Genomic DNA, 27,452 nt, shown 5'->3' on the forward strand with positions numbered 1-27,452 from the left:
GTACACGCCTTTAATCCTGGCACTTAGGAGGCAGAGGCAGGTGGATCTCTGTGAGTTCCCGAATGCTTGGTCTACATAGCCAGATATATGTTAACTAAAGTCATGTGATGAGACTCTGTTTCTAAAAACAAGAACAAAAAGAATGCAAAGGCACTAACATCTACCCTCTGTGACTGCTCCCATGTCCCTTCTGCTTCTCCGATCAGTCTTGCTATGCTTTGGCAATCCATTTTTTCATGTCCTCAAACATTCAACTTCCCTCAGGGAACTGTGCGGGTTAGCTTTTGGGTTTTTGTTGTTTTTTTTGTTTTTTCAACTTGATACAACTGGGGTAGCCTGGGAAGAGAAAACCCCAACTGAGAAAACATCTCCATTAGATTGGCCTGTAGGAAAGAATGTGGGGCATTTTCCTAGTTAGTGATTGATGTAGGAGGGCTCAACCCACAGTGGGCAGTGCCAACCTGGGCAGATTGTCATGGGTTTTATAAGAAAGCAGGGTGAGCAAGCCATGGGGAACAAACCAATAAGCATGCTCCAGTTCCTGCCTCCTGGTTCCTGGCCCGACTTCCCTTAATGATGGACTGAAAGCTGAAAGAATGAATGAAACTCTTTCCTCCCTAAGTTGTTTTTAGTCATGTTTTATCACAGTAACAGAGGCAGGGGCTTTTTTTTTTTTTTTTTTTTTTTTTTAGCTTCTCTTCTCTCATGTCTCCCTGTCTATGTGCTTACTTACAAAATTTGGGCTGAGAAGATGTCTCAGTGGGTAAGAGCACTTGCCGTGCAAGCATGATGATTTGAGATTGAATCCCTAGAACTCCTTAAAAAAAAGCCAAGAGGGCTGGAGAAATGTTTCAGCAGTTAAAAGCATGTACTGCTCTTACAGAGGAACCTAATGTGGTTTCTAGCACCCACATCAGTAGCTCATAACCATTTGTAACTTTAGCTCTACAGAGTCCTAGCACTAATGTGTACACACCCACACACAGAAGTGAAAGGCAGGTATGGCCTCATGGTTGGAGTGAGGACAGAGACAGGAAGGTCAGTCACCTTGCTGGTCACCAGCCTAGCTCCAACCTAGCCATCCTAGGTTCAGGGAGAGACCATGTTTCATGGCAATGAGGCAGAGAGTTATAAAATAGAATACCAACATCCCCTTCTGGCCTCCAAATGCACACAGGCATGTAGATCTGCACATGTGTACTGCATGTACCACAAATGTACATAACATTGTGTGTGTGTGTGTGTGTGTTGCTAGGAATCACACCCAAAGCCAGCACTCTACCATTGTACCATGAATGTCTCTTAATTAAGTTTGTTTATTCTTCCCTTTTTGTTGAGCAGCATCAGTTTCTCCCTTTCTAGAGAAACCTGTATCCCTCTCTGAGCAGACTGATGCTGCTTTTCTCTGTGAAGACTTTTCTGAATCTTTCAGGCAAAACTAGTCACTCTTTTTTTTTTTTTTTTTCTGTATTCCTTTCATACTGTAAACAAATGTAGCATTTCAATGTTTTATCCCAAGGGCCCTCACTGCTAGCAATTAAAGGATTCCTCTCTTCTTCCAGCCAGTGGACAGAAATGGTAATTATTAGACAGAATTAAGAAGAATATAAGATTGGGAGATGTTAGAAAAGGTTGAATTCCCAGCATAGAAAAGTGTCCCCCCCCCACCTTAGGTCCTAAGAGGGAAGAACTGCAGCCCCAATGAGGTAGAGGACATGTAGGTAGGTGCACTTGAAAAGATTCAATCTCAGGACTCCAGGAACTGTAGAAGTGACCCACTGTCTCAGATGGGAAGATAAATGTCCACTCCTCACCCCCAAGCCAGGCAGTGGTGGCACACACCTCTTAATCCCAGGATTCAAGAGGCAAGCAGATGGATCTGTTATTTCAAGGCCACACTAAATTACATGAAATTGGTCCACTCAAAAAGAGAAAACAGCTCCCACAAAGGTGATCTCAGCATTTGGGATCACACACTTAATCCTAGCACTTGTGATACATACAATAGGAGCAGATATTCAGTCTGGAGCATTTTGGTCTCCAGCAACGTTTGGAGAAGTAGTCTCCTGCCACACTGAGGACAGGGTAGCCATTTTTGTCTGAGGTAGAGGTAAGAGCTAGTGGCCAGCTGCTTTGCTTTTCTGCCCTTTAGCTTGAAGCTCGACCCAATATCTATCTCTGGGTTTTTATTTTTCATTTATAGCTTGGTAAGGACAGGATTCACTAGGAGAAGAAAAACAAAAAAAGATTATGTACTAAAGTAGCCATAGGGTCTGGCTCTCAAGTATCAGGAGAGTATGCTTGGGGGCTGGATAAATGATAGTGAGTTTTAAAGTTGTATTGGGAAGAGTTTACCAACATTGAAGTACTTTCCTTTGATACAGGATTAGACTTGCAAGGGACCCAAGAGATGATTCTGTATACCACTGAATACCCCCCTTTTGTTACTTTATCGATATAAATCTTGTTTAGAAAAAATAAAAAAGAAACCAGAGCTTGCATGGATCTACACTACAACCTCTGCATGTGTGTTATGGTTATTGGCTTGGTGTTTTGTGGGTGGACTCCTGACATTGGAAGTCAGGGTATCTCTGACTCTTTGGCCTGCTTTTGGGACCTTTTCCTCCCACTGAGTTGCCTAGCCCAGCCTTGATGTGAGGGTTTGTGCCTGGTCTTTTGTATCTTGTTATGCCATGTCCAGTTGATATTCCTGGGAGGCCTGCCCTTTTCTGGGGGAAGATGGGGGAGTGAAGGAAAGGAAAGCTGTGGTTGGGATGTAATATATGTGGAAAAATAAATAAATATTAAAAAAAGAAAAATCAAGTTCATTGCTCTGAAAAAACAAAACAAAGAAATATGTAATGTTTCATGAACCCCATGCCATCCTTCCACAGGGACCATCATAACCTCCTTATCATCTAATATTAGTTGATGTGCTGTTGAAGTAAAACTAGAGGATGCTCTTTTGACACTGAAGAAAACAACAAGCCTAATCCACATTGAAGCAGAGATTACCGTAACTGCATAGGAAACTATGGTGAAATGAATCAGAAGACTCAGAATACAGACAGTGTAATGCAGACATGCTGTAAGAGAGGCCAACTGACAACAGCCAATACACTAAATCAAAACCTGTCATATCATGTGGAGTAACAGAATTCAGTGCCTCCTTCAAAATTTTAAAGATGCAAGGATGGATCCAGGTGTGGTAGCACAGGAATGTAAGCCCAGTCCTCAGGATGGAAGATCACTACTTCATGGCTCCTTGCTCTGCATACATAGTTGCAAACCACTCTGGGGGTGGAAAGGGAGGGAAAGGTAGGAAATAGGGGCAGGGGAGCAACTGAGAATGAACACAATGGTACCTGTCATATTCCCACCTAATTCAGAAGTCTGTATTCTGGGGAACATATGGATATGATAGATGATAAGTAACCAGCTTGGTAAGCAGTGGATGGATACAACTATAGCTGCTATTCTATCTATACACAATGTAGAGAAACTTATCATAGCTTAGTTACCTGGTGTACAGCAGAGATCTGGCAAATGTGCTCTTTCCATGCTTAGCTAGAAGAAGACCACTATAGGATGGGAACAGTATACAATCATAATAATTGTCCTAAAATTAATGTTCACATGCCTTCTGTCACTTCTAACACAAAGGGCCAAACGGTTTGGCCTTTGTAGAAGATCACATCAGTCTAAATGTGAAGTACACTGGAGGGCATACTAAAGCATGGAAGAGAAATTACAGGAAAATCCAGAGACCTGACATACCCGTTTTGAGGGTTTCAATGATCTGGCCATTTCCCTCCAGAGTGAAGAACAGCCATTTCCACTTATTAGGACCAGCAAGTACATTTTCTAGACTCCTTTGGGTTTTAGAGATGACAGGTTTTTCATTTGGAATACTTCCATAACCCCTTTGTCAGTTGATACAGAGGCTGGTAGCCTAGGTTGGGGCCCAGGGTAAGAAAGATTCAAAGTTGAGTATGAGTAACACCATGACTTGGTCCCATGACACTGTAAAATCTCTAGCTATCTGGCTCAAATAATTAGTATTTCACAAATTGCTAAATACAATTGATCCAAAGTCTAACTGATATGCACTTAATATATGCTAGTCCCTATGCTGAAAGCTGTAAACAAAGAAATAAAACTTAAGCCATTGTTCCCAAGAAGCCTAGAGTCCAATTTTACTTGCATACTTAACTCATCCATTACTTTTCCTTCCTCTGACATTTTGCAAGAATTTTATTTTTTTTTTTTTTCGGGGGGGGGTCAAATGGGGAAGACACTTAAGAACAAGTTTCTTTAATATATATTGCAAACCAGGTGTGATGACACAGTTTTGAGGTTGAGGCTAGGACAGAATGATCACAAATTCAAACCCAGCCTAGTGAGATCTGTCTGAGCCAGGAAATATTGCAAATTGGACTAAACCATTATCTATTATTGATGAAAATAGTTATTCTTTGCCAATAAAATCCAATGTTTACTGAGTACTCACTATGTGCCATGTTGTTTCAGCAAACAAATCACTCAAGGCACATAAGGGGTAGTAGAACTAAGATGAGGATATGGGGCCACTGCTGGCACCCCAAATGTTTTTCCTTGCACTAAGCAACTACATCCTATCTCCTCTGTAGTGAAAAACTCTTTGATCTATCCCAACTCCATTCTCATCTGAAGCACTCATGGCAACAAGCATTCCAAAGAAGTCTTCTCATCTGTTCAGCAGCAGCAGGGCTGGCCTCACACATGCCAGGCAAGTGACTTTATAACTGCACCACACACCCCCCAATCAGGACTTTTTTTTTTTTTTTTATCCTATGCTCCTATGTTGGCCTTGAATTTATAAGGCACATGCCAATATATCCAGCCCTTCAATAAATTTTTGTAGAGGATATTCAAATGTCCTCCCTCTAGGATCATTACTTGCCAAGAACTGTCTCTCAAGCTAACTTTGACAGTGACAATGGCAGAAGAAAGTGTTTCAAGAACACAAAAATCCTGCTAGTAAGCAATTCAAAATCAGAAGAAAAAAAAAAAAAAAAAAGCACAGCCAGACATCACAGGAATAGAAACTACATTATTTTCTGAGGCTAGCGTTGCCTATTTTATTCTTATCAGCTTCCACACAGACCAACATTTATTTGTGCTTCCGTTCAAGGGTACATCATCATACTCTATTTAAACGAAACTATAAATCCTTAAAAATAAATGCTAAATACTCAATTAAAACAAAGCAATCAAGTATGTTTTATATACAGCTTTTCTGTTAGGATCTGGTAGGCTTCTTAAAATGAATTTAATGGAATCCTATAAGCACTCATTGATTCTTAAACTATCATCTGATAGAAAAGAGATAATAAAATAAATATTGATAGTCCAACTATTTGTGTGTCCCCTAAATAAATAAATGAGATGCTTAAAAAAAAAAAAAAAAAAAAAAAAAAAAAAAAAAAAGACAAAGGCCAGGCGTTGGTGGCACACTCTTTTAATCCCAGCACTCAGGAGGCAGAGGCAGGCAGATCTCTGTGAGTTCGAGGCCAGCCTGGTCTACAGAGCTAGTTCCAGGACAGCCTCCAAAGCTACAGAGAAACCCAAAACAAATAAATAAGTGAATAAATAAAAGATGAGGGGCTGTAAAGATGGCTCAGCAGTTAAGAACACTGACTGCTCTTTCAGAGGACCTGGGTTCAACCCCCAGCATCCCACATGGCAGCTCACAACTATCTGTAACTCCAAGATCTGACACCCTCACACAAACATACATGCAGGCAAAACACCAATGTACATAAAATAAGAATAAATAAATTATTTTTAAAAAGACTATACACCTAATCAGGTATGGTGTTGCATGCTGTTAGTCCCAGAACTTGAAGGTACATCTGTGAGTTTAAAGCCAACCTAGTCTACAAATCGACTTCCAGGTGGACCAGGAATATACAGCAAGACCCTGTCTCAAAAATGAAACAAAACAAGCTACACATCAATTTCCTGCAATCTGTACTTCCCCTTCCTTCCTTTCTTCTTTTCTTTCTCACCTTTCCTTGCATTATTCTTAAAATTTAAGGCAAATATCCCTAGGAAACTCAGGCCTAGGATGCATTTAAAAAGCATATACTTAGCAACTACTTAAACATACATTTATAAATATAACTACTGAATTCAATATTTATGCCAAGAACTACAGATTCCTAAAGTTTCACCCACATTTTTACCTATATTCTATGCCCATTTACCCTGAAAACAGAAGTTCTTTGTTGAGCATTTCGATTTATTTTTGTTAGAAAAGGGAACATATAGAATTCATTTTTATTTCATATAAAAATATCTTTTTTTCCTTTTTTCCCAAGACAGGGTTTCTCTGTGTAGTCCTGACTGTACTTGAATTCTCTGTGTAGACAAGGCTGATCTTGAACTCACAGAGCTTTACCTTCTTCTGCCACCCAAGTGCTGGGATTAAAGGCATGCACCACTACTACCTGGTCTTTTAATTTTATTTTAAAGTGTGTGTTTATACAAGTTCAGTTGCCAAGGAAGCCAGAAAAGAATGTCAGATGCCCTGGAGCTGGAGTTGCAGACAGTTATAAAACACCTGATGTGGGTGCTAGGAACTAAGCTCGGGTCTTCTACAAGAGCAGTACCCTCGCCAGTGTTGGTGGCCCACGCTTTTAGTCCCAGCACTCAAGAGGCAGAGGCAGGCGGATCTCTGTGAGTTCGAGGCCAGCCTGGTCTACAGAGCTAGTTCCAGGACAGCCTCCAAAACAATACAGAGAAACCCAGTCTGGAAAAAACAAAAACAAAAAACAAGAGTGCATCCTTAACCACTGAGCCATCTCTCTAGCCATCAGAGTAATGGTTCTTTATACAAAAGAAACGCCATAACGGAGAGCTGAGAGCTGCTGACAATAGGATAAAGGGGGAAACTGACCAGGATTAACTCTCAGAAGCTAAAATGTGATGACAATGCAAAGGGAAATATATATATATATAAAGTTCTGGAGTTATGAACACTGGCTCTGGAGTTATGAACACTGGCTCTCTTCCAGAGGACCTAGGCTTGACTCCCAGTACCCACATGGTGCCTTACAAATGTCTCCAGTCCCAGGGTATGAGACACCATTTTCTGGTCTCTATAGGTACCAAAAATGCACATGGTACATACATATACATATAAGCAAACACCCATACACATAAAATAACAACTTAAAAAAAAAATAAAGGTGCCTCTGAATAGATGACAATATCCCTTCCTAAGAGAATTCCCAACATGAGACTCCCAGAACTGCAAGAGTAGAACAAAGTTTGCTCTCAAAAGTCTTGTGCTGCATTGGTGATGAAATTTACAGTAGTCTGGTGATGTGGGTGGACACGGTCACACATGTCAGAATCTGGGCAGAACACAGATTTCCTCACTTCTAACCATACTCTCTCTTTTCACACACTACACTGCCCATTGCTCTCTGCTTCAGGGTACGTGCCTTTGGGCAGTTAGAGGAACAAAATTCTGGAGTAATTAGAGCAGTTACAGATACTGACCTCACAATGGATGAGACTATTCTAAACAATGACATGAGAATTCATTTGAGTATGGAGAGTAGAGGGAAAATAGAAAAGGGACTGTAGACAACAACAGAAGCACTAGAGGAAATAGTCTCCTCTTTTGTACTGTTATTTTATTATTGTTATTTATTTTGTTAAGTCCATATATTATATAAAACATAACAGGAAAAAAATCAACAAATTTATAAAGTAAATTGAAAATGTTTGGATGAAAAAACACAGGAGCTTTGCCTTCATGTCTATAGATCTCTCAGTATGCTATTGGTCTTGCATCTTAAGCATCAAGGAAAGATATCTAGCTTGAAACAAAAGTTGACATGCTGTAAGGTTAAGGGGCAGTCAGTCTGGTGATGGGCCAGGAAATAATAGTCTTTAAACCTTATCCTAAAATATTGGCTATAATAAATGCTGATATGCAAAACACAAGCTTTTATCAGACAGCAAGAAGAAAACCTGAGTGAATGAATACAACTTACCTCCAAGTCCTCTGAAAGGAGGTAAGTCTTACCATTGTTCCCCCCAAAGCATTATTCTAAGCATGCAGGAGGGTGTTATGAGCAGCTACAATCAATCAGTTCTACCCAGAGGTAAGTTCAAGGCCAAGAAGAGGAGAGTGGCTGAAGAAATTCTCCTGGGGCTAGTACCATTTCAGACAATGCCCATTTATGCTAGGAGATAAGTCTATAGCCTATGTTCTTTTCATTCAAAAGGACAGTCCCAGTTTCAGCCTTGCTGAAAAAGAGGCACTCTTTCACCTGCTACTGACAACAGCTAGAAAACAGGATAAGCCTGGCATAAAGTTATTTAGCAAGCACATGCTAGCTATTCCAGTTTGAAATCTACCAAACCATAAATGTGAAGGGAAATAAAACGTTGAAGATGGAGCTGTTCTTCAAGGTGAAGAACAAAAAGAGGGATTAGGCACTCTCTCAACTCTGTATGGAGAACTTCTGTCTCAAGCTAGGCAGGAGATACGAGTATTATCAAAGGCTGACCAGCCCATTTCAAGACCAAAATAGAGAGGTGGGGGCAGCAGGAAGAAAGCTAACAAACGGAGTATTTCTGGATCTGACTAGGAAGTAAGTCTAAGGCAGCCACACCAAAGGTACCTGACTTATGGCTCTGGCAGCAACCCAGGGATAAAATATTTTAAGATGTTTTCAATCCAGAGAAGTGTATAAAAAATATTAAAGTAAATTGAGCAAATTAAAACCAAACTTCCAACAGTAGGAATCGCTTCAGATCTGTAATCAAAGATACTCACTTTTTATCAATTTTGTGCAGTATTAGGAAAAAAAAGGTAACAAATGTAAAGATTTGTTTTATTTCTACTGGGGAAAGGTGAAGGGTGGAATAACTGTTACCAATTGGCTGTCCACTGTATACACACATACCCACATACATACATATACATACACACCAAAAGTTCCCCCCAAAAAACAAAAACCACCCTCAAACTGTACCAATACTTCATATTTTGACCAAAAGAATAGATCCTGGGAAGAAGTGCAAAATGCAAAATCAAATGACCGAGAAATGCTGAACAAACAGCATTATTAATATACAAAATATTTATATTACTGAACTAGTAACAGGTGATGTTCTCTGTGTCTGTAAAACTTTGGAACAACAGAGCTGATTGTTAAATCTAGTCCATGCCAGCTTCCAAAACCCAGAGGATTTTAGTTAGCTTCATTTTTCGATGCTTCATCAAAATTTTCTACAAGATCTGACAAAAAGAAGAAAGGGGAAAAGATAAATAAAATGCAAATGAATCAAAATCATTACAACTAGCATTAGTCAAAAAACAGAAAAGGCAGAAATGAACTAATGATACTTCAGTTAACAACAACTTTTATAAAACAGTGATCTTATGGAAAGGGCCTTTAAAAGTGTATGTAAAAATACTAAAGTGACATTTTTATGTCAGTTTAATGCCAATAATTTTTTAAACTTATTTTACTATTTTATGTATATAGGTGTTTTGCCTGAATGTATATCTGTGTACTATGTGCACATAGTACCCGAGAAGACAAAAACAGGGTGTTGGATCCCCTGGAACTGGGGTAACAGAAGGCTATCAGCCACCATGTGAGTGCTAGAGACTGAACCCAGGTCCTCAGGAAGAGAGGCCAGTACTTTTAATTGCTGAACCATTTCTCCAGCCCTCCAATAAAGAATTTCAACAATAACAATGTATACTAATAAGAGGAATTTCAATTTAATATATGCAGGCAACAGAGCTTTGTGGAATATTTTCTGATTCTAAGTTCTGAGTGAGGGAGTTTTTGTATTTTTATTCATCATATCCTATCACTGGGATCTCAGTCTGGACTCTCTGGTCTTTATGATCTCTGTCTAAAGAATTTAGACAAAACACAAAGAAACAGCATAAAAGACAGGTAGATTCATTTACAATTACTCAAGGAGTTAAGTGTGTACAATGCTTAGGGACCATTGACTCATGATATCATGTCTCCTTCCATGGCCAGAGATGGAACTTAGGGAACATTTTCCTGACCTGAAGTTCCAGTCCTTGGTTTTACAGGCTGATGACTATGAGGGAGGAGGCCATAAGTTGGCCTTCCAAGCCAACTAACATCTACCTAGGAACTTAACACTATCCATATCACTGTAAATCAAATTATACTCAGTCAAAAAAAAAAAAAAAAAATCTGAAAGTCATCAATAAGGGAAAGGAAATAATTTATTTTTCTTAGCTTAAGAAATGACACTATATTATTTTATGTGTGTGTGTGTGTGTGTGTGTGTGTGTGTGTGTGTGTGTGTGTAGGTCAGAGAACAACTTGTGCAACTGGTCTGAGACAGATTTTAACACTAATAAATGTCATTTACCTGGAACATCATCATCCTCTTCGTCAATGTCCTCTGGTTTTGGTGCTTTACTATCCAATACTACAAAGAGTTTATGTGAATATTAGTCACTGAGAACAAAGAACACCTCTAATGCTTATCCTCTCTCTGTCTAAATCTCCTATGGCTATTAAATAAAGGCAGTCTAAAAATTTACTTTTATTTTTTTGTGAAAGTAACATTAAAAACTACTATTTTACATTAATTATATATATACATATACATATATGTATATATATATATATATATATATATATATATATATATATATTAACTGTAGCAATAATTCCACTGTACAGTAAAGGTAAAAGTTACATGAAAAATGAAGAATTTTACAAGCTTGGGCAAAAGTATTTTCCATATAAAAAAATATTCAAGACCTCTTCTCCATTTCATTTTATCCAAGTAACTAGCTATGCAGTATGACCATATGACCACTGAAATAAGAGGCTTTTTGATGGCTAGAGACAAGACATGCCTGAAATCAAGACGAACTTGGAAATTCAGAGTTTATGATTACCATGTTTATAATGGTAATACTGTATCTAAATGTTCTATAATACATACTTCATTAATTAAAAAAAAACTAAGTTTTATGAAGCACAGAAGTGGTGTTATAGAAAAGTATAAGAATTATCCTTGTAGGTAAACCCTCTCAGTTTAAGTAAAACACTGTTTTTTTGTTTTGTTTTGTTTTTGAGACAGGGTCTCTGGCACAGGCTGATCTCAATTTCCTAGACAGTTGAGGATAGCCCTGAATTTGTGTCCCTTCTGCTGGAATTACAAGTATGTGCCATCACACCCATCCAACCAAAACCTCATGCATACTAGGCTAGGATTCTGTCAACTGAGCTACACCCTTAGTTTCAGATGGGGTGTTTTTTTAAATTACTAAGTTTCTTAGCTAAAGTGGGGAAGAGGGGAAAAGTACTAAATTGAAATACATACCTTGTCGTGGGAACTGTTCAGCTAACTTCCTAAGGCTTGTTAAGCTGTCAGCACCAAGCTGACTTAATATTCCAGGAAGCATTTCTGTGATTGGTTTGGCTTCTGCATGACCAGTAATTGCAAAGGTGTTAGCGGAGAGGGAAGCTTGGACTTTGGGGTTATTGAAATGAATGACTGTCCCATCATCTTTAATCATGTTCACCTATATGGGCACAGAAAACAATGTATTTCATATATGAGACTCAACTAAAAATATCTTCAAAAAAGGCAGTTCTATCAATTATAGCATTTTACACAGTAGCAATCCCATAGCAATAATTAGCTCAGCAGTGAATATGGCAGAGAAAGTTCCTTGCAATGGACTACAATGGCACTGGATAGCAAAGATTACTGGAATTGTTAAGAAGTCACCCAGGCCTAGAAGTGGAGGAAGTGGGGGTGGGGGGGGTTAAATCTCTCTCTCTCTCTCTCTCTCTCTCTCTGTGTGTGTGTGTGTGTGTGTGTAGCCCTGGCTGTCCTGGAACTCAAGAGATTTCTGGCCTCTGCCTCCTGAGTACTGGGATTAAAGGCGTGTGCTTCTCTTTAAAATTTCTTTTTTTTTTTTCTTTTCTTTTTCTTTTCTTTTCTTTTCTTTTCTTTTCTTTTCTTTTCTTTTCTTTTCGAAACAGGGTTTCTCTCTACTGCTTTGGTGCCTGGCCTGGAACTCGCACTGCAGACCAGGCTGGCCTCATACTCACAGAGATCTGCCTGCCTCCATCTCCTGAGTGCCGGGATTAAAGATATGCGCCTGGCCTTAAATTTTTTATTTCTTACTTTTATTACTGTATAAGGGCATGGTGGGGGTGTACATGTGGAGGTCAGAGGCAACACTATAAAGTCATTTCTTTTCTCCTTCCACTGCTGTTGTGGGTTCTCAGGTCATCAGGCTTTTGAAGAGTGTCTTCCCCATCCAGAATTATTATTTTTAATTAGATACAAGGGTCTTGTGATGTCCTCAAGTAGCTGAGGCTACAAGTTGGTTGCTAGTTTGTTTGGCATGCTCTGGAGAACTGTGGTGTATGTCACGTGCTAAGCTAAGTCTATCCCCAGCTCTTTACTTTTTATTTTGAACGAGATTCTTACTAAGTTGCCAGGCTGGCCTGTAATTTGTGATTCCCCTGCCTCAGCCTTCTAAGTATCTGGAACTACAAATCTTCACTTACAGGCCTGATAATTTTCTCTAATTCTTAAACACATCTTCTCAACCACCTTCACTAATGTCTGCAAACAAAGCTCTCTCACCACTCACCCTCCATGACTTGTATTATTAATAATTGGGAGTCCTTTAGCACCATCCTGCCACTATTTCTTTAGCTTCTATCAATCTGATCTCATTATTTCACATTAATTTATCTCACTGTCTTGGGATTTATAGAAACAGAAGAGTGAATACATGCTATTTAAATTATTTCTCTCTTATGAATTTCCTTTCTGCATTTGTTTTGTTGTTGTTGCTTTGGTTTGGTATGATCTCACCCACACAAGTTAAATGTGTAAATAATTTCATTCCACCATGTGTTTGACTCCACTATAAAAGTCACCTTGATGATATGTGCTTATTATATAAAAGGTCAGGAGAGTTACACTTAACTACTTCAGAGGCATAAAACTGTGCTGTCCATCATACAGGTGCCTTGTGCCCTCAGTGTCAGTGGGAAGTGGGCTTCTCTTCTTCAGGGGGATCCCTCACAGCACGGGGTGGACAAGGGAGACAGGGGCTTCTAAAGTTTCAGGCAAAACTTTAAACAGAGAAAATACAACTACATCCCTGGAAATTACAAAATAACCCTACAAATTATTTCTAATTGTGGTGTGTGTGTGTGTGTGTGTGTGTGTGTGTGTGTGTGTGTGTGTGAGAGACAAAAATCACTATCTGGGTGACAGTAGTGCACACCATTTAATCCCAGCACTCAAGAGACAAAAGCAGGGGAAATCTCTGTGAGTTCTAGGCCAGCCTGGTCTACAGAGTGAATTCCAGGACAGCCAGGGCTACACAGAGAAACTATATTTCAAAAAACAAAATAAATAAACAAGCAAATAAATAAGGCATTCACTATTTAATTTTATATCTTTTCTTTTTCTCAGTACTGCACTGGACTGTATTTAGCATCTTTTAATGTTTTGTTTTTAAGACAGTCACACTATGTAGCCCTGTCTGGCCTTGAAATTATAGAAATCTACCAGCCTCTGCCTTCAAAATGCTGAGATTAAAATTGTATAATACCATGCTCAGTTAATTTTAGGTTCTTTTAAGTATATCATATGTAGTAAGCATTCAATACTACTGCTTTAAACAAGTGCCATTATAATTCAATTTATAACAACTTTAGAAGATAAATTATATTATTTTGAGGATGACTGCAGCTTTGGTAGAAAAGTTAAATATTTTAAAGTGGCTAAGAGCCTGGGAGGCCAGGGAGGTAACAGTGGTTACAAAGGGAACTGCCCTGGATTTGCCAAAAGACAAAAATAAAGGAAGATTGTTACAATGGTGTTTCCCAAATCACATGGCTCAATAAAGGATTTCTACAAACACTTCTGGGCATAGAAAATGGAAACATTGGAATCTGAGACAATCTTGACGTACAGACATTGAAGTCATAATTGATTTGAAATCCATATTATGCTAGAGAAGTAAATACAGAGGACAGTGCTCTTGTTTTAAACACTATACCCCAGGAAAAACTTAAGTATGAACTAGCTTCCCAACTTACTGTTTAGTTTCTTTACTCCTATGTCATCCTCATGCTTAAAACATTCATTTGTTTATAAAACTCCAATTCTATGCAAACTTGTCAAAAAGGAAAAGAAAAAACATTACACATGTGTGGAGAAAGAGTGTGTGTGTGTGTGTGTGTGTGTGTGAAAGAGAGAGAGAGAAAGAAAGAGAGAGAGAGAGAGAGAGAGAGAGAGAGAGAGAGTGTCACTGGCTACAAAGAGGCCAACATATGATCAAAACCAACTCATTTATGAGTTTGGGCTTCTCTTTCAGAGACTGGAGGTTGAGTCCTACATGTCTTTTCATTGTAAAATGCTGTTTGTCTCACCTGAGTGTGACAAGTAAAATGAACTCCATTTCAGACTGTGGGTAAATTTATTCATGATGGTTTTAAATGAGGTGGTGTAAAGGATGCAGCTGCATGAATAGAAAGGCCCAGAAGAGTGGAAAGCTAATCTTAGAATATAGAGAATGCAATACTAGAAATTAAAAAGGCCAGACTATTTCATTTCTGGTGTGTTTTCTTTCCATCCTACTAAGCAAATGGCAGTTATGTAAATCTCCTGGGCACAAGCTGTGAGAAACAACCAAAGGATGAGTTACAGGGCTAAATAAGATCAGGCAGAACTTACAAAGCAAGCTGTACACATTTCCTAAGTGTTTGAGTAATGCAATGTATATACAGACAAAGGGCAGTCATCCTGCTGGCCTCAAACTTGTAATTAATAGATTTCTCTTATTCTAAGACATTTCTAAACTCTCCAATCACAGTATTTCTGAAAATCATTATATTGTTCAAGTCAGGGTGTCACAGGGTGTCAAGTCTTCGAAAGCCATGAACTCACTATGTCACTATGTATACCAGGCTGGCCTCAAACTCACAAAATCCATCTACCTCTGCCTTGTGCATGCTTGGACTAAAGGCGAGAGCCACCACAACTGGCCCATTACATGTTCTCATACATGCATATAATGCTGAAAAGCTTCTTTTTTTCCCCCTCATAAGAAGCTGTATTTAACCCAAAAGTACATGAATAAGTCATGGTATCTATAATCCTCTACATGCTCCTTAACAAAAATAGTTTAAAGCTGACAAAGGTATGTAAGCAAATGTCTTACTACTGAAAAGATTAACTTCATAAAGGCAAAAAAAAAAAAAAAAAAAAGTAAAACTTCTCACCTTCTTCACCTTCTTGGTTCAAATAATTGAAAACCTTACAGTTGCTACTTTGTATCATTAATTACTTCAGTATATTTTCCTATACTTATAGCCTGTGAAGACTAGAAGATAATATGCTGGAAATGGAATGGATAGGAAGTGGTGAGGGTATGCATGCGCCTATTATAATAGCCATCACTAATTCTCTGTGTAGTTCTAGGGACTGTGACTCCTCAAACAATTAGGACTTAGTGGGGGTGGTATATGGTTTTAATCTCCACTCAACACTTGGGAAGCTAGGCAGGAAGATTGTGAATTTGAGGACAACCTGATCTACATAGCAAGACCTTGTATTTAGAAGAAAACTGGAGTGACAGTATCAACAAAGGAATTAACAACACAGTTTAATAGATGTTACAACAAAAGTATGTAGGGGCTAAGAGAATTCAGTGACAGAAAATTTAGCTAGTGTGCATGATGTCCTGTGTTTGATTCCTAGCAATATGCATGTACACATGAGCTCGAGTTTTCGGGAGCTCACGTATACACACACGTGGAAGGAGACAGAGAGAGAATATCTAACTTTTCTTTCTATAAATATTTGATTGCTACCAGAAAGGCTTCTTTGAAGAAGTCATTTGTACATGAAGATTTGAAAAAATAAGAAAGTCAATATCCTTGGAAATACTAATGGGAATACTAATTTTCTGTTTATGCATGGCCACAAGGCTTACTTTTTTGGGGGGTTAGAAGGTGATGTGGAAGGGATAAAAATAGAGGAAAAGGCTAAAAATAGGAAAGTACAACTGAAAAGATCAAAAGTGAGCTAACAGTATAGTATGAACTTTGGTTTTTAACATTTCTTAGTTCAAATCTAGAATTTCAGTTATTATCTGTGACACTATGGGGTGGTGAAATTCTGCAAGCATTACCATTTCATTTGTAACTAATAACTCATGGGGTACTATAAAGCTGAAGTGGAGTAATACATATTTATATGGCTAATTGTCTCATAGTTTCCCACAGATTATGTTAGAAATGACAGAGGCTATGAACAGTATTTCCTCACCACCTTTGACTAAGTGGTTAGTATAGCAGATATGCAGTAAGTGTTGACTATCATTAAACCCTTTAGTATGACAATTATGATAGGCCTGTGACCTTAGCACAGCATTACAAGATCGATAGTAGTTGAAGAGATCAATGAATACTAACTAGGGCTGAAGATACAGCTCAGTAATAAAAGCATGCTTGCGTAACCCTGGGTTGAATTTCCAATACCTCAAAAAAAAAAAAAAAAAAAAAAAAAATACTATGTCCTTATTTCACTATGAAACATTTATTTTAATAAATTGTAATATGAAGGGCCACAGGAGCTGGAAAGATGGTTAGGTAAGACCTGCGTTCACATCCCCAGAACCCATATAAAAAGCTGGGAGTGATTACTGGTGACTATAACCCTAACACTTGATGAAAAGAGGGAGACAGGAGGACTGCTGGGGCTTGCTAGTTGCTAGCCTAGCTCCAGGTTCATTGAGATAACCTGCCTAAAAGGAATAAGGCCAAGAATGAGGATGATGGCTTCCACGAAAGCATGCAATACTGGCTGGTTGTGTGTGGCAACTTGACACAAGCTAGAGTCACCAGAGGAAGGAGCCTCAGCTGAGGAAATGCCTCCATGAGATCAGCTGTGAGGCACTTTCTCAATTAGTGATCAATGAGGGAGGGCCCAGTTCATAGTGGGTGGTGCCATCCCTGGGCTGGTGGTCCTGGATTTTATAAGGTAAGCTGAGCAAGCCATGGGAAGCAAGCCAGTAAGCAGCACCCCTCCATGGCTTCTGCATTAGCTCCTGCCTCCAGGATCCTCCCCTGTTTGAATTCTGTCCTAACTTCCTTTAGCAATGAATAGCAACATGGATGTATAAACTGAAAAAAACCTTTTATACCCAACTTGATTTTTTTGGTCATGGTGTTTCATCGAAGCAATAGAAACCCTGACTCAGACACATGCAACACATGCACATATGCATGAACCTCCACACATATGCTCGAGTTCATGCACACACACAGAGCATTCTGGAGCTGAGGCAGAACAAACAGTCATGAAGCCTTCTGAATTTGAACAAATCATTTAGAAATATATGTCCTTGGAGATAGATAAGTAAACACCACAAAATGGGTTGGTCTACACTTATAATCCCAGCTCTCAGAAGGCTGAGGTAGGAGGATTACTGAAAGCTAAAGGCAACCTGGGCTACATGAGACCCTATCTCAAAATAAATAAATAAATAAATAAAACACAAGCTGGGTGTTGGTGGCACACACCTTTGATCCCAGCACTCAGGAGGCAGAGCCAGGCGGATCTCTGTAGTTCGAGACCAGCATGGTCTACAAGAGCTATTTCCAGGACAGGCTGCAAAGCTACACATAGAAACCCTGTCTTGAAAAACAAACAACAACAAACCAAACCACCAGTGTGGTCTACATAGCAAGTTCCAGGCCAACCAGGGCTACGAAGTGCAATCCTGTCTCAAAAAAAAATATACATATATATAAAGAGAGGGAGAGAGGGAGAGAGGGAGAGGGAGAGAGGGGAGGAGGAAAGAGGAAAGGGGGATGGAGAAGGAGGAGAAAAGGGAGAGGGGAAAGAGGGGAGAGAGGAGAAACAGGAGCGAGAGGGAAAAGGAAGGGGAAGGGGGAGGGGAGAGAACAGAGTACCAACATTCACTTCTCTCTGATTCCCAGATGGATACCAGCTCATGTTCCTGCCCAGGCCTTCACCATCATGATGAACTATACTCTCAGACTAGGAGTCAAAAGAAACCCTTCCTTCAAAATGCTTTTATCAAGCATTTTGTCACAGAATGAAAAAAAATAATACAATAGACTTTTTTTGGGGGGGGGGGTGTTAAGGCAGGGTTTCTCTGTATTGCTTTGGAGCCTGTCCTGGGACTAGCTCTGAAGACCAAGCTGGCCTCGAACTCAGAGATCCACCTGCTTCTGCCTCCGAAGTGCTGGGACTAAAGGTTTGCGTCACCAAAGCCCGGCTACAAAAGACTTTTAAAAGTTATCATTTTTGAAAGATCCCTAATAAATCCAATCAGCTAAGTACAATCATAGCATTATGGTGGTGGAGGCAGCTATCCAGTGAGACAATACTTAAGCCAGACATAGTGACAAACACCCTTAATCCCAGCACTCAGGAGGCAGAGGTAGGAGGATCTCTGACTTCAAGGCCAACCTGGTCTACATAGTGAGTCCCAGGATAGCCAGTACAGATAAACCCTGCATCAAATACACCAAAATAAATAAGTAATAAAAATAAGGAAGGAATCAAATCAGTATAAAGTTTGTGGAAGACGTAATAGAGACTTTGTAGTACAGAAAAGTGAATTTAGGGTACAAATAAAAGTCTCATTTAAGAAAATACAGGGTTTTACTTCTATAAAATCATAAGAAAAAATAACTTGCTAGGCATCGGTGCACATATTGTTAAATGGCAATACTAAGGAGGCAAGATAACAAGTTAGAGGCCAGTCCAGGATACAGAGTGACCGCGGGGGGGGGGGGGGGTGGGACAGAAAAAAGAAATCTTATTTTACATTAAAATTCAAGAGCAGTTTCATGATTGTCATACTTGTAAATACCTTACATCTGAAAAGTCTGAAGAAAATCTCTAACTGCCTACTAAGACCATTTTATCCCCAAAGCAAATTTAACCCCTATACTCTTTCAAATGAAATAGTAAAGATTCTTCCAAGCTATAGTTTTAATTTGAAAAATCAAAAGAACTGTGCATGTGCCATTATATTTTATTCATACCTCTTCAATACCAGCTATATTGTTCACAGCCAGTTTCTTTAGAGAACTCTGAAGCTTTTTGTCATCAGCAGTAGCTGTCCTATGTACCACCTTCTTCTTTCTGCGAGCTGTACCCTGGAAAATAATTAGACAGAGGTGTCAATATGCACAGTGACTGGCAACAGCAATCACATCCTCCTGGCCACAATCTAAAATCCACATTGGAAAAACTAACTAAACAGCAGTGATTAACAAGACCATGGAATCGTGATACTCAGCTAACACCTGAAGGGCAGCTGTAGGGAGTTCTTACTCTTACTTTACCATTTCAATACACTATGTTTTAAAATACTATTTGTTAATAGAACACAATTTATAACTCTTAAGACCATCCAATGTGCTTTATAACAACTTTCAAGGATTGTATGCTTCATAGAATACCTGTTAGCCCCTGCTAATAAAGTCTAAAGATGATCCAAAATCTTTGTAACTATTATATACTGAGAATCAAATCCCTACTACGTGTGTACACCAGAGTACAAAAACCCAGAAAGGAAAAAGACAAAACAAAACAAACCAAAAAAAAAAAAAAAAAAAAAAAAAAAAAAAAAACCAGGATTTTACTTAAGTTCTTATATTACAATAAAAGGGAAGTGTCAACAAGTGCTTAAATAAATTAAATCACAGGGTTGGAGAGATGGCTTAGAGGTTAAGAGCACTGGCTGCTCTTCCAGAGGTCCTGAGTTCAATTCCCAGCAACCACATGGTGGCTCACAGCCATCTGTAATGAGATATGGTGCTCTCTTCTGGCATGCAGGCAGAACAGTGTATACATAATAAATAAATCTTTAAAAAAAAAACAAAAACAAATCACTTCCAACAGGGTAAGGGTATGGGGAAAATACACACACACACACACACACACACACACACACACACACACACACACACCTAGAATGGTTGAAGAGCAAAGCACAATTTTACTAGAAATGAGACCCATAACCAGGGAGGAGTGATCCAAGCAGAATGAAACAAGACTTTCCCATCTAAGGTTGCATCAGGGAAACTGGACCTAGAGGCAATGAGACCAGTCAGGGGGCTGGAGCACAAGTATGGTGAGAGGTGAGGGATGGTCACAGGCCAGACTGTCACCAGAGACAAAATAACTTTTGATGGGTTAGATGTGGGAAATGACAATAAGTCTTAGGATTTTGGCCTGAAGTTAAAAATAATACTATTTACTAAGTCAGAAAAAGCTCTTTTCTGTATTGATAATGAGAAATACTGTGGTGGGACATGGCTCAGTGGTTAAGCTCACTTGTTGCTCTTCTAGAGGATGCTAGTTCAAATCCTAGCACTCATGTCAGACAACTCACAACTGCCTGTAACTCCAGTTTCAGTGGATCCAATGCCTTCTTCTGGCTCCTAATGACATCAGCAGACACAGAGACACATACACACAAATAAAATTTAGTATCAGAGCTGAAGTACTAACAAAAGCATAGGCTCTGAGGTTAGCTCTTTCTGAAATAAGGAGTGATAGACAAATGAGGTCTTTAGTCTCCTAGTAGCTCCTGCAGCAGTCCTCAGGAACTCAGTCTTACTGAAGAAAGGCTGGGGTTTCTGTCTCAGCAATCCCAGTGGGAGAAAAATGTTCTGGTTGCAAAGGTTATGAGGACATCCAGTTGCTAACAGAACACTACATAAATGGTCATTTATTTGTGAAGCATTCCTAACTCAAGGATAGCTTAGTTGCTTGCTCTGTATTTTTGTACAGGATCTTGCTATTCAGTGAGGCAATCCTGCTTCAGCCTCCCCTGTGCTGTGATTACAGAGTGTGCCACCAGGCAGAGCTACTCTATTGAAAGGGTCTTCAGGTACTTTGATTAAGCTACTATGTAAGTAGCTTATACACACCTGTAATCCCAGCATGCAAAAAAGGCAGGAGGATTGCTTTAAGTTTAAGGCCAGTCTAGCCAACATATCAAATTCTTGGGCACATGGACTTCAGAGTGAATCTCTGTCTCAAAAAACAAAAACAATTCAATATATCTACAGACTTATCAGTCTGCTAATCTTCTTTCATCTCCTAGATTCTACAGTTAGTAAAAACCACAGTCCCACATTCTAAAATCAAAGCTTAGGAAACACCCTCAATTTTTTCTCTCTGTTCTTCATCCCCCCCCCATATTCCATTTGTCATTAAATCGTGTCAGTCCAACCTCTAAATTTGTGTTCCATGTTGTACAATAGCTTCTACATTGTTTTCCATTTGATCCCATTTTCTACACTGCCACCAGTTCTAAAACAGCCACAGCCATCATTTCCTCCTTTTTTTTTTTTTTTTTTTTGTTGCCTTTTGTTTTTTTTGTTTTTTCAAAACAGGGCTTCTCTGCATAGCCCTGGTTATCCTGCAGACCAGGCTGACCTGGAACTCACAGAGATCCACCTGCCCTGTCTCTGAGTGCTGAGATTAAAGGTGAGAGCCACCACCACCTTCTGGCTTTTTGTTAGGGACAGGGTCTCACTATGTAGTTCTGGCTGTCCTGGAACTAGTACTCCAGGTTGGTCTCGATCTCACAGAGATCCATCAGGCTCTGCCTCCCAGGTGCTGGAATTAAAGGCCTGTACCATCACACCTGGCCATTGCCTTCTTAAAATCCTTCAATAGTTGTCCTCTGTGGATGGTTAAAATCCTGAGCTCTTTAGAATGGCATACAAAAAGTAAGATGGAGCCCAAACTACTTGGTCACCTCACCCTTCCATTTTCTATCTAGACTAGCTGTCCCAAACTAAAGCCAGCCATCAAGTTCCATTTTTTTCTCCAGCACCCAGTGGGAATTTGCACATATGCAAATGACAATGTCCATTTTAGCCTACCCCCACTGTTTCACCTGTTGGTCTCAGGATAAATTCTTATTTATCCCTTAAATCCCAGCATGACTCTTCTAAGTAAAATACTTTGTTCTTGCTATTCCTCATTGTAATTGTGAGCATGGCTTTCTTCCATGTTTCACTACGTTCAATGTCAAAAGCAAGAAATCTTGTTTATTTACTATGCCTGGTACAAAGTATTCTGTTAACAGCAGATACATTAATGTGTGTACCAACCACTACATTAAAAAGACATAATTATGGGGCTAGGAATATGACTCCATAGATCAAGTGCTGTGTCAAGCATAAGGAACTAAATATGGACAACCAAAATAAAAACTGGGGACGGCAGTGCACACCTGTAACCCCTGGAAGGTAGAAACAGGAAGATTCTGGAAGCTCACTGGCCAGCCAGATTACCTCAATCAGCAAGCTTCGGGTTCAGTGAGAAAACATCGAAAAAAACTGGGTGGGGCTGGTAAGATGACTCAGTAGCTTAAAGTGCTTACAACCAAACCTAATAACCTCAGTTCAATCCCCAGAACCCACATGGTAGGAATGATCTGTTGTCCTCAGATCTGCAAATGTGTGGTTTACCACACATTTTCAGATATGCATGTATGCATGTACACACACGTGTTTATACCACAAAATAGATATAAAAAATATGGTAGTAAGGAACAGAAGATATATAATGCTCACCTCTGGCCCCCACATATGCATGTGTCTATAAACACACACACATGGATAAACACACACTAAATAAGTAAATAAATGTAATCGTAATAGGGGCATTAGGCCCTTCTAGGTATATCTAGTTGTTACAAACCTCTAGTTTTGAATTGTTGACCATTGTGGCTATCAGTGTGTTAGTAAGACTCCACATCACCTAAGTCTGTCACCAACAGAGAAAAGTACTAGTCACTTCTTCCCTTCTCCCTCTACTGTCTCTACCCTCAAGAGCTGTGGTTATGATCAATGTAAAGCACAGTAACAACAGTTATATAGTGTCCTATCTGCCCTTTCTCCATAGTGATCTACATAGGAAATAAATATTGGTCTTTCTCTTTTGCAAACATTGTACTGGGCAAAGATGAGGGTGCAGTATTCTCCTTGAGCCTCAGGCCACAACTGAAGGGAAATCAAGATTTTGGTGCTCACAACTTCCTGAGGCTTTAAGTATGCAGGATATAGAAACTTATGTTCATGCTCAACAGTGTGGAAGAAAAATTAGACATCTGGGAGGAAAACCTGGCAATCCACAAAATGTATATTCTCTTCAAACATCCCCAGTTAAATCACTTGTGCACCTAACCACACAGTAGCTACATTTCATCAAGATAAGGTACACCTAAAAGCTACCATTCCCTACAAGAGAGGCATAACAGCTACCCTTTATTTACCATTCACCTTGTGTCAGATACCATGTTAAGTGTTTTTAAACAATGATCTGAGTTTTCTTTTTTTAGCTTTTCTAGACAGGGTTTCTCTGTGTAGTGAGACTGTCCTGGAACTCACTCTGGAGACCAGGCTGGCTTCGAACTCGGAGATCCACCTGCCTCTGCCCCACAAGTGCTGGGATTAAAGGTATGCACCACCATTGCCCAGCCAATGCTCTAATTTTTAGAAGCACTTTTTATATTTATTTCTATTCTGCAGATGAAAATAACGAAAGCTTATTGGTAACTTATTCATGTCACACAAGTAGCTGCTGAAAGTTGGGATTCAGGGGCTGGGACTGTCTCAATGGTTAAGCACAAGCATGAGGACTGCTTTGGGTCCCCAGAACCCACATAAAAGCCAGGTGGGTGTGGTGGCCCCTACAATCCCTGCATGTGGGAGGAGCAAACTGGGAACTCTTGGAAGCAGCTGGAAGAGATTCTGCCTTGATATGTACGGGGGAGAACACATGAGAACGACCTTATCCCACATTACCCTTGGGATTCCACATGCATACCACACACATACATACCAAAAAGAAAGAGCAGGAGGGGCCAAACAAAGGTGTCTATTTTCATTGCCATCAGAGAGAAAGTCTTCTAGTTACCTGTTTTAGATCTAGACAAATTGTTATCAAACAGGAATGTGGTCTGATTTTAATCACTGAAAAGATTTTGGACTTAATGACCACAAATACAAAGTAATAACACTCTCTCACAATCAAACATTCTCCTACTAGTTTGTCTTACATCACACTCACCTTGCCCCCTATCCGGACCTGAGCTTGAAGTTTGGCTAACTTTTCTTGATTCATGCTGTTGGTAAATCTAGGGGGGGAAAATAGATTTGTTAAATTTACTCTTTTACCAAAGTTAAAAATTTATTTATGCAAATAATACCTTTTGTTTCACTGAGCTTGAAGTATGTATTAACATCATAACCTTATCATTACTATCTATATTCATAATGGTGATAACCTGTTCTAGCTTCACAAACCAATTTTTAAAATAATTAAATACCACACTAGAGTCAAACATACAAATAGCAAATGAATGGGGTTCAAAGTCGCCTATTTAAAGATCCTTTCTTAAAACATGACTCAGTTCTCTGGTATTCAGAAAAACCTAACCAATTATGAAATCTCAGTAGGCAAGCAGGCTTTTTCTTCCAAAGACTTTCAAAGCAGAGAACAGTTACCCCAAATGGTATTAGCAAAACCTTCAAGGAGATTGTTTTCTCTGGAATCACATTCTGTATTTCTTATAAAGGAAAAATATGACACGAAGGAAAAAGGATAGGCAAAGAAGAAATTGAACAATGGGCTGTCAGGCTGTCAAATATAAGCAAGTCACGTCCTCTGTTCAAGGTCAGATGTGTTCATAATGGGAAACTACCAGATTTACGAACACCGGCTAATTCACCAGCACTGAGTTAGTTCATCCTAGACCTTGCACTGATAGAGTATGTCACACTTAACAAGGTATTATTGCATATAGGGTAAAATGTTTCACTTTTCACTGCACAATTTGACAAAGATGTATCTTGGCTACATTAAGTTCGGAGAGGAAAAAAAAAGCTTTTCTAGCAAATTTTGACATTTGAAGATTCTAAGGACATTATAAAATCATGAATTCTAGTCTGGTTAGTGACACTCCTGCTGGAGAACAACATGCCATGTTCTAGAAACAAATAAAAGCTAATTCAAGTCTTGTTTGACTTGCTCTGTGACTCACCAGATCATTACTAAGATGTGAAGAAGGGAATAGGCTATTATTAAACTTTTTTTCTTTTACTAATTCTCTAACCTTGTAATTGGGTCATTCAGATGAGAAGAGTACCATTTTTTACATTTGAAAAGAGAAAAAAAAAAAAAAAAAAAAGAAAAAAAAGAAAAAGGAAGAGAGAACCAAAGCATGTAAAGCATGTAAAACTACTAACCATTCTGAACTGGCATTGGACTTAGGGAACTGACCTGATATATCACTGCTGTAAGGCTGAATCCATTTCCCAAATAAAAATTAGAACCCATGGCTTCTCACTTTGTTCAACATTCTATCACGATGGTCAAGCAGCTACAACTCTTGTACAGGAGGAGCTGTGTGTAGAATCCAAAGTCTTAGATGTGTGCCAATCTTAGCTCTGCCACAGACTTAAATTTGCTGACTAAACCTCAATCTTATATTCAAACATTCACAAAAGAACTAATGTTCATTTTCCTCTAAGGACTACAGCTATGAAGGTATGGTGAAATAAAGCATTTACATTTCTTGCAAAAAGGAGGTCAAGAGAAAATATTAGAACTAAACATAGGACAAGCACTTTGGGACTATTCTGCATTTTGAGTAATAATCCCAAAGAAGAGAGGTGAAGGTTGAAAGACAAAAGAGTTCAGATTTGTTTGAAGCAAAATTCTTTCTTATGATGTAGAGGAAAGAATGATCCCATTCCAGGTGGTCTGGGTAAGAAAATTAAGAAATCTCATCCTAAGGAGCACCTCGGAAAAGAGGGACACTTTAGGGAGCTTGGGAGCTTAAAGCAGGAGGGGAGGGAGAAATGTGGCCTTTTGTCTCTCAGCTGTTGGGCTGTGTAGGATTCAAGTAGGAAAGAGATTTAGATTCAGTTTAATCTTTACTTGGTATCTTTAATTGTACCTGTCATTCTTGTTTTGTGTGTGATATCATCTCAGATACCCGATAGTGCAGCAGGGCATAAATTATAAACAAAACAGCCTTATTTCTGGTTTAACCGAAAATAAAGGCCTCCCAAAGGGAGAAGCCATTTCCCAGGGCCACATGATCAGAGTTGAGTCTGCAAGAATCCCTTTTGGAGGGATTCGTTTCTCAAGGATTCCCGAAAGAGTAAAATGAGATGAATCAGTATTTATTGAATGCCCAAGTTCAGGTACTTGCATATACATCATGTTTACACAAAGATAAAAATAATTTGAACTTTCGACCCTGACTTTTTAATGTGAGATTCTCTAATAGTAGCAAAAGCTGTGGAATCAGAAAGCCCAAGGTTTTGCCTCTTAGGGCTTTGGAAAGGTATTTAACTTCTTTGAACTCATTTGTTTCTCCTGCATTAAGAAAAGTATACCACCACATACTTTACTGGGTTGAAGGATAAAGCTTAGATTACCAAGTTAATGCAAGACACTTAATAGTTGGTAACTATTGTTACCACTCTTCCAGAGGACCACTGATGATATAATGAAAGAACGTGGGAACGGAAGTTGAAACCGCCATTCACTAACTGTGTAACACTGTGCCTGGCGATCAGTCAATCGGTGTGATGAGGTTATAAGGACCGGCTAACTGTCTCAGAACCAAGTTAGACTTGTAAACAAACACTGCCATTAAAAAGTGAAGAGCGCTGCAACCTAGTTCGGGCCCAGGAGGTGGGGGGCCGGGTGCTAACCTCAGTTTCCCTATCCGTAGATTGGGAGGAGCAAACGAGATGACAACAGATAAGCTGTACAAAGCTCAAAGAGTCTGACACTGTTGTTGTGAATAATGAGTGATGGGACGTGGAGGGTTCTACCCTCCTGGGACTGGATCTGCAAGGCCAGAGCCCGGGCCCGGTTCCTCCACAGCGGGCGATGGTGCTGGGGACCTTCCCTCAGGTGCCGACCCCCAGCTGCGCCGCCCGTAACCGACAGGCCGGGCCGGCCGCCTCCGCCCCCACTCGCCGCGCCACGGCGGGCGGAAGTGGCAGCCCGAGCGGACGGCGGGTGTCGGGAGGGGAGGGCGGGGGGAGACCGTGCGCAGCGGCCGGAGGCCGTGGGGTGGCGGGCCCGCCGGGGGTCTCACCTGCAGCGGGGAGGGTCCTCCAACACCAGCACGCGGCAAGAGCAAGATGGCTGCCTCAGCTGAGACAGAGAAAGACCGCGGCGGCGGCGGCGGCGGCGGCGGGAGCGGCCCACGTGACGCACGGCCCCGCCTCGCCCGCGGGAGGAGGGGTGGGGAGGGCATGGCATCCGCGCGCCTCCCAACTACAAAGCCCAGCCTGCCTCGCGCACCCCAATAT

At 39.9% G+C, this 27,452-nt stretch overlaps 1 protein-coding gene across 2 annotated transcripts; it reads right to left on the minus strand.

The window, feature by feature from the left end:
• Positions 1 to 8,873: 8,873 nt before the first annotated feature.
• On the minus strand, positions 8,874 to 27,437 carry Btf3l4 (basic transcription factor 3 like 4). 2 transcript variants are annotated; one of them, XM_051188438.1, is made up of 6 exons: positions 27,236 to 27,437; positions 24,187 to 24,253; positions 19,134 to 19,247; positions 11,395 to 11,596; positions 10,429 to 10,488; positions 8,874 to 9,301 (listed from the first exon to the last, which is right to left on the minus strand). In XM_051188438.1, exons 1-6 carry the CDS (start codon positions 27,400 to 27,402, stop codon positions 9,255 to 9,257), a joined length of 657 nt encoding a protein of 218 aa, XP_051044395.1. In that variant the 5' UTR covers positions 27,403 to 27,437; the 3' UTR covers positions 8,874 to 9,254. The 2 variants fall into 2 exon arrangements, with proteins under 2 accessions (XP_051044395.1, XP_051044397.1); XM_051188440.1 differs by lacking the exon at positions 24,187 to 24,253 and having other exon boundaries at positions 27,236 to 27,412.
• Between the last annotated feature and the right edge of the window lie 15 nt (positions 27,438 to 27,452).

This window comes from Phodopus roborovskii, unplaced genomic scaffold (genome assembly GCF_943737965.1).
Source record: "Phodopus roborovskii unplaced genomic scaffold, PHOROB, whole genome shotgun sequence".
Lineage (NCBI taxonomy): Eukaryota > Metazoa > Chordata > Mammalia > Rodentia > Cricetidae > Phodopus > Phodopus roborovskii.

Bases quoted from the DNA above. Each gene is read 5' to 3' on its own strand.
- Btf3l4 (XM_051188438.1), bottom strand. From the start codon at position 27,402: ATGCCATGCCCTCCCCACCCCTCCTCCCGCGGGCGAGGCGGGGCCGTG. The intron at 19,248-24,186 runs GTGAGTGTGATG...ATTATTTTCCAG, and splicing joins AGGTCCGGATAGGGGGCAAG to GGTACAGCTCGCAGAAAGAA. The intron at 9,302-10,428 runs GTAAATGACATT...TCTTTTTGTCAG, and splicing joins AGAGGATGATGATGTTCCAG to ATCTTGTAGAAAATTTTGAT.